Source organism: Prosopis cineraria, unplaced genomic scaffold, assembly GCF_029017545.1.
Source record: "Prosopis cineraria cultivar Desert tree isolate PC_DT_omini unplaced genomic scaffold, ASM2901754v1 PC124, whole genome shotgun sequence".
Taxonomy (NCBI): domain Eukaryota; kingdom Viridiplantae; phylum Streptophyta; class Magnoliopsida; order Fabales; family Fabaceae; genus Prosopis; species Prosopis cineraria.
Genome location: NW_026555451.1, coordinates 26,152 through 38,610, shown reverse-complemented (window position 1 = coordinate 38,610; position 12,459 = coordinate 26,152). Strand labels below are relative to the sequence as shown.

The 12,459-nt window shown below is 31.5% G+C and overlaps 1 protein-coding gene across 2 annotated transcripts; it reads left to right on the top strand.

Moving 5' to 3' along the window:
* The first annotated feature begins 7,824 nt into the window (after window positions 1–7,824).
* LOC129295488 (nudix hydrolase 18, mitochondrial-like) lies at window positions 7,825–9,496 on the top strand. 2 transcript variants are annotated; one of them, XM_054934018.1, is made up of 5 exons: window positions 7,825–8,083; window positions 8,304–8,421; window positions 8,530–8,613; window positions 8,725–8,853; window positions 8,967–9,496. In XM_054934018.1, exons 1-5 carry the CDS (start codon window positions 7,986–7,988, stop codon window positions 9,099–9,101), a joined length of 564 nt encoding a protein of 187 aa, XP_054789993.1. In that variant the 5' UTR covers window positions 7,825–7,985; the 3' UTR covers window positions 9,102–9,496. The 2 variants fall into 2 exon arrangements, with proteins under 2 accessions (XP_054789993.1, XP_054789992.1); XM_054934017.1 differs by having other exon boundaries at window positions 8,722–8,853.
* The last annotated feature ends 2,963 nt before the right edge of the window (window positions 9,497–12,459 follow it).

The window sequence follows — 12,459 nt, the reverse complement described above, 5'->3', positions numbered from 1 at the left end:
ATACAAAGTATGATGTGTTTAGGTTGTATTTGGTTCGGGTGGAGGGAGAGGAGGATTTTTATGTTATATTATTTGGTTTTTTTTAAGGGGAGGATAGAAGTTTTTAATGATAATTTATTTGATTCAAGGAGAGGGGAGGGGAGGAAAGATAATGACTAATTTATTATTTTACCCACATATATTAGCTCTCTTTTTTTTTTCCTTTTATCTTATATAAATTAATTTACATCATAAAAATTTTTTAATTTTTTTGCCAATTGCAATGAATTTGTTTAGGTTAAATCCAATGTCAACCGCAATGAAAAATAAATTCAACACCAACTAGAAAATAAAAATATATCTAAAATATAATATATATACTTGTGTTAAATAATAGTTGAGACTTGTGAGCCTAACTAAAAATAATAAAACACATATACTCATCCACGACATGGCTTAAAGTAGTATATTGCAATTTTTCATGGGCCTGGATGCAAATTGAGTGAAACAAAAGTAAAGCTCTCATTTATATGAAGACTTTGATGAACCATGGACAATACTTGCTGGAGAAGATGCATTCCGTGTGAGTTTGAAGGTAACAAAAGCAAAGATCCATGGCAAGATAGAGCATGAGAGTTTATTTTATTTTTTTTAGCAATGGACATTTATGAAATATAAGATAATTAATAAAGACAAATAAGTCAAGATATTTTATTATTATTATTATTTTTAGCAATAGGCATTTATGGAGTATTTCTGCTGAAATGAAAAGGTTCGCCATTGTTAGGCAGAGAGGGCCAACAAAGGGCAAAAGGATTATCATTAACGTGAAGTTGCCAAAAAGAAAAAAGATCAGGAATGTAGACTATCCACCAGGAAAGGAAGGAAAAGATTGTTTAAATGGACATTTGCAAAAGTGATGTTGATTTAGTTTTTGTGTATGATACAGTTGAGTTATACTGGTGGACCAAGAGAACCATGGCATGACTTGCATTGCAAAGTTGAGGGGCCAGCTGCATATGATATATTAACTAATTTTGAGCAAAGATGGAGGAAAGCCAAAAAATAGCTTAACATAAGGCTAAACAAGGTTGCAAATTGGCGTGATGATGCCTTGCTTAGGCTTGATCGAATATCATGGATTATCACACCATCTATTCGTGATGATGATGATACAAATGTCCACGTGACTCGAGAAAACGATCCTGAGACTTGGAATGTGAAAATTTGCTAATAGAAATCAGTGAATTGCATCATGTCATCCTTTATAAGATCCTATCATTACAAGCCAGCATTAATTACAGGTATTATGGAAGCTAAGGCTCAGGCGAGAAGAAGGTTGCGTAAAAATAATTTTACCTTTTTGTTCAAATTAACCTTGAATGTTATCCTTTTGGTTCTAAAGGTAGAAATTAGATAATTATTTCTCTAATCTTATTTATAAGTCACTTTCAATATATTTTATCAGTATCAAGGAAAACCTTAAAACTTATTAACTCTATCTTAAAATTTAATAAGTTTTCAACTTTGGCTCTATTAAGTATACACACTTCAATAATATTTTTTTTCTTTGCAAAACTAAATAGAAAGTAAAAGAAAAAATTTAATAATGTGACTCATAAATAAGATAAAAAATTTTTTTCCTTCTGCCCTCTAAATAAGACCAGAAGGAGTAATTTATATAGAGTAATAAAATTTGGTAAGTTAATTATTTATAAAAAATGTATGTTGATTTTTTAAAAATATTTCTTTTAATTATTTACATTGGAAACTGCTCTTCGCATGTGCAGCCACTAGAGTTAGTTTAGGAAAAAAAATAATAAATGCGAGAAATAAATGATATTGATTATTAAGGTCCTGCATTTATAGCTAAAACGAACTCAGCTAGTTTTTACATTGCGAGTAAGAGTGAATACTGTTATCTAGTTGATCTCAAGAGTGGGGGGAAAACAAAAGTAGGAATTGTAATGGCCCCATTGACGGGGTGACAAGGCTTATGGTAGTGCCGGCAATGAAATGCAACCTCCGATTTACAGGCAAATACCAGCGAAGGGTATATAAGCAGTTGCATATAATCCATTGACAATAAATCGGGTCATTGATTATTCAACAACCTGGAATGGAAGCAATCGCAAATGATTCTGGTCATTATTGACTGTTGAGAGTAATGGTGAATGGAAGATTCTATTGCATTAAATCGCATAGTTATCAGTTTTCACAATTGATGGCATGATTGAAACCCCTAGCAAACCTAGAACAAATTGTCAAAGGCGTTAATTCTAGAAGAGTGGCAGTGGAAAAAAGCGTGTTTCTAAAAAGAAAAGTTGAAGCAGGTTTGGCGGGAGAGCTCAACGTCCACTCACACTATAATGTCCAAAAAAAATGGTCATCACAAATCAATGTTTAATGTAGTGGTTATTGTTAAATGAATGAATACAACAACAATAATAATAAATCTTTTTTTTACTGGGATCGATTACATGAATTATATGACATTATTTATTAAATTTTTAAAAATATTATTAATTAAAAGATCTCAATCAATATTTTCTAGAAGCGTTCTTTTTAGTTTTCATCTACTTTTCTTGACAGGGTTTAAAGTTGTCTATTTCACTCTCTTCATATGTGCCTCCTGTGATTTTCTTTGTATATATCCAAAACATATCAAATGATTTTCTATCATTTTTCCTTCAATAGGTGCGATGTTTACTTTTTCTGTATGTGCTTATTTTGAATTTGCCTTTATGTGTATATCCGCACATCCATCTCAATATTCTCATCTTTGTCACTCTAACTTTATGCTATTATTGTTCCATTAAAGCTTCACATTCACTATCATACAGTATTACTAGTCTTATAGTATTTTGATAAAACTTTCTTTTAAATTTATTAAGTATCTTATGATTGCAGATAATTCCTTTATCCTTTCTCTAATTAAACCACCCAACTTATGTCATATGTGAAATATCTCCATCAATTCATAGCTTGTTAAATGAATGAATATCCAAGCAAAATATGCAGCTTGTTATATTCTATGGTTAAGGTGCTAAAATACTCACTAAGTAGTTGGTCAAAATTATTCAGTAACCTGAAATGAAAAAAAAGGAGTAAAACCATCCATAACATTATTAAAATTGGTGCAAGAGTGACCAAACCATTAATTTGTCTTGATGTCAATAGTTTTTGATGTTAAATGCTTATTGCACTTACTTTGTGTCAATTGTTGTTAACATGGACTAAAAAATAGGAAAAAATATTCACAAAATTATTGACTAAAAGCATTCAGTAGTCTAAAATGAAAAAAGAATATGAATACCTATAACATTACTTCATTAGGTGCAATAGTGATCAATTTTTGCCACTATTGCATATAATAAAGTAATGTTATGGGGATTCCTATCCTTTTTAACATTGAAAAAGTATAGTTAGCATTTAACATTAAAAATTAATGTCGTCAGGGCAAGTTAACGGTTTAATAATTTTTATGCCAATTTTAATAACGTTATTGGTATCTTTATACTTTTTTTATTTTAAATTATTGAATGCCCCTAAAGACCACTTAATAAGTATTTTTACATCTTAATCCTATACTCTATTCTACAATTTGAAGGTTCAATTAAATTAGATTTTCTTTTTGCAACATTTGGAAGATTTGATCCGAGCAAATAGCAAACTATAACCTTCTTGTGAGACCAAAACTTTTAAGAAAAATTGGCACTTTGTGGTCAATAATTATATTTTAATACTATTGAAATGTTCGTACCAGATGGACGGTTAAGCTTCATCTGAAATGGACGGTTAGAGGCAACAATGTGTCGTTTCGTGATTCAATCGTCTTCACCTTTTTTGAGTTTTTTCTGATTCCTGAGATCAACAAGTGAAAACAAATATGAATAGAGGAAGACGCAGTGTCATTAAAACGAAACCGACCACACCCTGACCTAAAATCACGAAGTGAAAACAAATATGTTTGATTGCGTCTAAACTGAAAACTTAGGTTACCCTCATCAGCCGCTTTTTTTTGTCTCTCTCTGTCGTGTGGGCCTCCAAGCAACTTCCAAAAAGGATCCCTCTTTCAAATTTTAAAATAACTTCTAGCATTTTTTTAAATGTTTTCCAATAAAAATTAATTTACTTAAAATTTTTTTTTTGTTATCAGAAGAGTTAAAAAATAAAACTAGTCTACTCGATTGGTTGAAACAATAAATTATTACATTAATATTTTGATCGATTTAATAACAAAATTTATTTACGATCAGTTTGCTTATGATTTATTAATCTAATTACAATTTTAATTTTTAATATTTGAATCAATATTTTAAATGGTTTCATGACCCGTTCAAATTTTAATACCTTGTTTATTATTAATATGATAATTACTACTGGCATATTAAACCCTAGTTAGTATGAGATAATGTAAAATATGACACTAGTTTTAAACACCAGCCACAATGGCATAAGTTAAAATATGAAATCAGCGAAAAAGTAGCAAATTTCGGCGAGGTTCACACGTTAAAGTCAACGATGAACAATTGAACAGAACTCCTGAGAATTCAATAATTTTCTCCCCCGAAATTATGTCACAAATAAAACTTAAAAATAAGGAGTACCTAAAATTCAAAGACAAACCAGAGCATGGCCTACATTGAGCAGAGAAAAAATAGGATAAATACAATATTTTATCTTTATATTTTATTCACATTTTATTCTTGATCCCTATATTTTTTTGATATTTTAAATCTCTACACTTTTATTTTTATTATTTTATTATTTTATAAAAATAATGAAAAATAAAAGTGTAGGAATTTAAAACATGAAAAAAAAGTATAGAGACCAAAAGCAAAATGTGAGCGAAGTACATTAATTAAAAGTTATGTTTACCCGAAAAAATATTATTCCTTTCATCTTAAATTATAAGATATTTTTATAAAAGATTCAATATCTCAAAATTTAAGATACTTTAATAAAAATAAAATTTTATTAATAATACTTTTTTAATATTATTCTTTCCATATATTCTTTCTTTTCAATATTCTTTTATTAATTGAGTATTAAATGAAAGATATTTTTAAAAGTTTATATTTTTATCTTAAAAAAATAAGATTGTAAAATGTATTTAACAAATTTTATTGATATGTGAGATTTTATTTAAAAGTGTATTATAATTTAAGATGAAGGGAGTATTTATTTAAATATTTTAATTTTATAAAATAAGTGAGAAATATAAATGCCAGATATGACAATTTCAGTAGGTAACATGCACGCACGCTTCACCAATCACCAATAATATAGTGGAGTTGAAAATGATGTCTTAACCTTTATTTGTTTTGATATAAATTTCTAGAAAGGTGTGCTCTACGATGATTGACAATGGACATATTATTTTTTTAAAATAACCTCTTAAAAATCAAATATAAATAGTTTTAATAACGGACGGGGCATGAATTTAATGTGTTGTGAATTATTAAATTCAGAATTAAATTTGATTAGCTTACGTTGCAACTTGTAAAGTTGAAGACTTGTGGATTTGTGCTTGATGCTAATCTAATTATCAAAAAATTACATCATGATTAACTGTTATAACTTTTAATTTATTCATGAACACTCCATTTAAAGTTTGATAAATAATATTGCTCGCTGTTTAAAAAGATATTAATTGGGTTTGACTAAATAATACTAAAAAAAATGTTGAATCGCTGCAATAAAATGTTATGCCCTAAAATTTTTTCCAACAAAAAAAAATTAAAATACTACCTAATTAATAGTTATAATTTTTAGATGATGTTATTGCTTTATGCCTAAGCAATTTATTAGGTACTTTTATTTTTTAATAATTTTTCTGGATAAGACTTTTGTTGCCATTATTCTCATCGATAAGGCTTCACATCTAATAGATACTCTGGAATATTTGACATCCGGAGCATAATTTTTTTATATATATTTTAATCTTTTTGAACATGAGAAGTAAGTTTGTCTACAAATATTCTCTTTTTAAAAATCCTAAAAAGAATGGTAACCTCTTTCAATTATGTTATTAGTATAAGAATTGAGATTTAAATTTTTAATTATTTATTTAAATGACGAGAGTTTATATTACCTAAGTTGAATTTAATTGATTATTTTTTATTTTTTAAATTATATGAAAGCTCAATAAAGCAAAAGGGAAAAACAAAGAACGGAAGGACAAGGAAAATGAATTGAACTTAGCCTCACTGAATCCTTCAAAAGTCACTGCTCTGCGAATTGAGCAGCAAATACAATGTGCCATGACCACGTGTCGTCCAAAAGTTTGACTTTCAATGTCTTCGACCCTTTCTAATTTCCCTTCCCAGAATTAAATCCAGGATTTTTTTATAATTGTATTTCGTACATAAGAAATTAATAAAAAAACTTTGATAACTAAAGGAGGTGTAATTCAGATTGTACAGCACAAGTCATGTGTGAGTGGCTAAGTACCGCTTTGTTTTTTTTTTTTTAAATTTCTCATGGTCACACTTGACTATGATATATACCAGGGATTAATTAAGTTGTATTGACAAAAAAAAAAAAAACAGGTGAAAACTACAAATTTCATTTAATATGAGAGTTTGAAAAATTAATTTACCTAATACAATTTACAACCCACATTTTGTTAACAATTATAAATATTGCAATTTATTTTTTAAAATTTCATGTCGTGTATTGCGAATATTTAATTTAAAAACAATTAATCTAGCAACCAAGAAAATGCATCTATATTCGCTGGTTCTTATCTTTCTGTTCTCTGCCATTCAAACGGTGAAGGTGATTCATTAAGTATATATAATAATATGTTATTTTCCGATTTTCTTCCCTCTCCTCACTTCAATGCTAATTCACTTCACCAGCAAACATATTAAACAAATTTTCTTATAATCGTATAGTTACGAGAATTAACTCAAGAATAAAAATACGTAAAAGTTACTTTGTCTCTCAAATTGTTTGATCTACAAAATCTAGGAAATTCTTGCTAACGACACAGCTACAAAAATAATCAAGAAGTATTTAAATTTAAGACTCAAGTATTCAGATTTCTATAATTCGACAATTACCAACTTTCTGGGTTTTGAACCAAACATTTACACTTCATTTTCCTGGGGCTTGTCTCAATCCAGTGAAGAGTGAAGAGTGAAGATGACTTTTAAGACAAGCCTTGCTATATTTTCCTTTTTGGATAAGCATAAGTATTGCTTCTTGGTTAATTAAAAAACTTTAAGCAATTCTCTCTCCCTTTTGTCCAACACCTTACAAGTTTTTTTTTAAAAAAAAAACTAGATAAATTAATTTCCCATACTTTTCAAGGCTCCAGCATGCCTTCCTCTCTTTTTTTCAATAAAAACTATTATATGAATTATTAGGTGTACCATGTTTTGACAAATAAAAATATGCTCTTTCAAATGTTTGTAAGTATAAATTAATTTTATCGTTTATGATGATTAAAAAAAAAGAAAAAACACAAATTAAAGACATTCTATTTAAAAAATAAAGTTATTAAAAATAATTGTATATATGATATATTTTTATTAAATAAAATATAAATAATGTGATATATCAGGCTATGTATATGAATTTCGCTGTACCAACTAAATTAATATTTATCGACATCTTCTTCTAAGTTTTATCTTTTATTTTGTATTATTCCGCAGGCAAAGGAAAATTTGATGGCTTTGCGGCACCAGCCTACACTGGCCACATATCGATAGAGACAGCCAGACCACATAGGAACACACGTGACACGTCATTCACACGTGTCAACCTCGAACCACACGTCACCCCTCTCTTCCATTAAATATGCTTGCTTTCTTCCCCTTCTTTCAAACCCCGCATCCTTTATTATCACGAATTCCCGATATTCTTCGCTAACCATCCCCACATAGACGCAAACACACTTGCCTTCCTCTAGTTCTGTAATTTCAGTTCCCTTCTGTGCATTGTATCTTTTCGAGTCCTCTTCCTTCTCAAATCCTTCATTAAGTAGCTGAATCAAAATGGTGGCTCTGGTTTCCCAAGATAATGCCGTCGTGTTGGTCTCTCGCACCGGCCGGCAATTGCAGCGTTACAGAAAAGGTCGCCGTCAAGTCGTCGGGTTCGTCTCTTTCTCTCATTCACAGTATCTCCACACAGAATCTGGGTCCCCATCCATCCCTAGTTTCAAGCTTTACCCAGCAAAAAGAAAAAAAAAAAGATTGTCTCTTTCTGTAAAATACACGAGCTTTTCTAACTTCTATTACCATTTAGCCATGACACAGAAGAAATTCACTGGTTATGAAGTTTCTAACTCGTGTGTTTGCAATATAATCATGCAGGTGTATACCATACAGATATAAATTCGGTGAAGAAGCTTGTTTGAAGGAGTCAGAAGAGTTTGGATTAGAAGTTCTAGTTATCAGTTCTCAGAAAGGCAACGGAATGCTGTTTCCAAAGGTACAGAAATCTGAGTCAATAAAGCACACCCCAAGAAACAAGACACAACGCAACAAACACAATGTTTTCTACATTTATTAAAAATGTCCTGTGGTTGACCCATTACAGGGAGGCTGGGAACTGGACGAATCCAAAAAGGAGGCAGCTTTGCGAGAGACCATTGAAGAAGCTGGTGTGCGAGGCATTGTTGAGGTAACCCCACGTGCTCTAAACACTTATTTTTACTGATCAATATCCATGGAAGTCCCTAATTCAACAAACTAAAATGCTCTGCTCTGATCTGTTGTGTTGTGTTTGAAGCAGGGTAAATTGGGGAAATGGAGTTTCAAGAGCAAAACTCATGATTCATTCTATGAAGGCTACATGTTCCCCCTTCTTGTTCAGGAGCAACTTGAGTTCTGGCCAGAGCAAAACGTCCGTGATAGAATTTGGGTATGTATGAATTACGAACTTCATTTCTATCCAAGTTGGTCAGCTTTCCTTTTTCTCTGAACAGAGGATGAGATCGAGATGAGTCTGATTGAATTGTTCTTGTGTGTGAGTAGATGAGTGTGGCTGAGGCAAGAGAAGTTTGTAGACATTGGTGGATGAAAGATGCATTAGACAGACTGGTGAATCGTCTCAAGACTCAAAGATATGCAGCTGAAGATGATGAGTCACAACTCAAATCAGAATTGTAAATAGTGAATTTTGTGGAGGATGGGATAGAAGATGGAGCTGTTTTTCTTGGCTTTGTCTCGAAGGAATCAGCTGCGGAATTAGTAGGGATCCAAACAAGGACGAGGGAATTGTCAATTCCGTCCGTGTAACCAATCAGGAATTTCACGTTCAATGTACCTGCATGTAGCCAACGTGATTCTGATTAGTTATTAATCAAGAAACAACACCCCCCCCGGGGGGGGGGGTTTGTCTGTAGTATTGGTTTTCCAGTTTGGTGCCATCAGCAGGAGAAGCTGTGGTGTGGGTTTGACGGCGCTGTAAATTGACCTAGAAAGTGTATGAAGTGATTGAGAACTTGAAATTTGGAAACCTTCAACTTATTGGGTTTGTTATAACTCACAAAATTCCGTTGTAATTTCACTGGCTTTTTTGGCTCCACGTGTGTTTTGAAATGCAACCACAAGTTCACTCAACCAAAAAGAAAAGAGATGAAAACAAATACGAGTTTATTTCTAAATTTTTTTGTTCTATTGGTCAAACTTGGGTATTATTGGATTCAATTAGAAATAGTTTTTTTAAGGATGTTTTTTATATCTTTATGAACTCAAATCCAGAATTTTATGCTTAAGCATTATCACTCGTTCTATGACCAATGCCTGTTGATTTGATAGTTATTATGTGCACATTACAAATTCAAGCCCTCATACACCAATCCCAAACATTGGTTTTGAGGATGAAGTCATATTGGCATTTTCTTTTTAGGAGGAAATGCTCTCAGCTTCTCAAAATAAATATCAGATGTCATGAAATGAGAATTAGAATATAAAGATAACCATTTGTTTACCAACCTTGGTTATTATTATAAATTTTTTTAAAAACAGAAGTTTGAAGAATTCGCCAAGAAAGTAAAAGAAAGGTATATTTAAAAAGAAAAAACAAGAAGAAGCTGTAAAGGCCCAGCAATTTTTGTCAAGTATTATGGGCTTTGTGGTAGGTTAGGGCCTTAGGTTTGGCCGCGAACAAAATTTTTCCTTTTCAGCGCCAAGTCAGAATCTGCATGCTTTCTAGCTACTACTGTGTCTATAGCCCATCCTATATCATTCTATCGGTCCGTCCTTTCCTCATTCCACAAGTTCTGGCATTTCTTTTTTTAATTAGAAAAAAAAAATTTGATGAGTTGATAACTTGGTACATCTAAAAGCTCATTAGAGAGATTAAGACATGCCTCAAGACTCCGAAAAACACTTATAAATTGTTTATCAATAAAATTATCACATTAACAATGGAATTCGAATTCATAATCTTATTAATTGTAGGTCAAATTTTTATCAATTGAATCAATTTTTATTGAATACAAGTTCTCGACTTGAAGAGTCAATAAAAAACTATAAAGTATAAATCACGTTCTCTATGAAATTTTAATTTCAAAATGTACAAGTCATTCAAAAGGTTTTTGGTTTTAACATTAAAACCGTCAATATATTGTTTGAAAGTAAAGTTATCACTATTTCTTCGCTGTCACATGGCTTTATGAACCTTCACTAATAAGAATTTATGAATTTTAGTCTATCTCCATTCTACTTGTCTGGATTGAATATGGTTGCCTTTATACTTTTGATTTTTTAAATTTTCAGATAATTTTATAGTGATGTTTTTGGCTCATACTTATTGAAATTATAACACAAATTGATGAGGGGGCATTGATATTGCCCGAACATAGTGTGGGCTGGCCAATGAAGAGATGTGGAGGACAAGAAAGGCAACATATTTCACAACATGCACATTACAAAGACAAGGCATCATAAATTTATTGAGACAAATCTGAAAGCAACACTTCCCTCTTCTGTCTCTCTCACTGCTCTTTTGACAAAGAAACTCACTCTCCTTTCTCTCCACTTCCTGCTTGTGACTAAGTGTATGTGTGTGTGTTTCCATGTACTAGACCAACAGAGGAAAAAAAATTATGAGAAAAAATGAAAGATGAAAATTGACCACTAGTCCGATCTTGATCTCTCGTGAGAGAATGATCTCTGCGCATTAAATCTCAGCATGTCTTCTTCAACATGTCTAGCCCTTACCCCATGCCCATCACATCTCCAAGAGCCTACCTTTAAATCTTGATCAATTCTATATAGATAGAGTTCACCCATAATATATACATAACTTAGCTTAAAATGAGGTTTAAGATATGATACTTTCAAGTTTTGAGTTCAGAAACAGTATAAAGTACTGTTCTTTCTTCTGTATCTTTATCAGTGATTTGAATACACATTATATGCAGAACCTCATTGGATCATATAAATATATGATTGTCCTTTGAGTTTCAAGTGGTGGTAGGGGTCCTTGTGGGGGACCATATGTGTGATTTTCAAACTGCAACATACATAGAAATGAAAGAAAATAGTAGCAGGCATTAATCTGCAGTAAAATCGTTTGTGATTTAAACTTAAACAATAAGCATTCCCGTGAGCATATGATTTTGTTCCAAAAACCATTGATTGGAGTCCCACTTCAATTTCTTGCTGTTGAAGTTCACATGAGAGAGAGACCTTATATATATATATATATATATGTAACTTGTGTATATATCAAACCAACTAGAAGAGTGAATCAGTTGAGTTATTGTGTGATACTGAACCGATGGATATACACAATAAGGCCATTTAGGTGATGATGCAACAAGGTTGGTTCAGTAGTGGAAAATGAACTATTGCAGGCTGCTAAAGGTGAGGGTGACGAGGAGGGTTGGCGTAGTGCGGCATCACAGTTGTCTTGTTCTGTCGTCATTCCAAAAGCATTTTCTCTCCCCTAATAAGCAAAGTGTTGGAGTCTTATCTTAGTCTCACTATTTTCCTTGCTTTTCCAATCCATACATAGATTCCATTGTCGTAATTATTGAGCAGAGAAATGTTTTATATATAGAAATATATAGTTTCTTCAAATTAAAGCTCTCTCTGATGAGTTCTACAGTAGATTCATGCATGACCGACCAGTTAGCTCGCTGTTTCCAGTGATTACTTTGGATAAGTTTCTTCACTGTCTCTTCTTGTATTCTGAAATCTGAACTGATCACTTGTTGTGTTTGTGCATTGTTGACTGTTCATTTATATATAGTTTGGACAAATTTGCATGGAAAATTATAGGAAAAAGATGATACAGAGTTTATCATAGGATTCGAATCACCTGTCCCACCCATCACAAAAGTTTTTTCTTTTTTTTGGGGTAAAAATAAAGTTGATTAGTTAGGGCTATGGCATGGCTCTGCTCTGAAACCAGAGACTTTTGATGTTTTAATTTATTTTACTACCTTGATAAAAGTTCATTATATCTCTTTTCACTACCTTATAAAAGTTATTTTTATATGGTTTCAGAAATAAG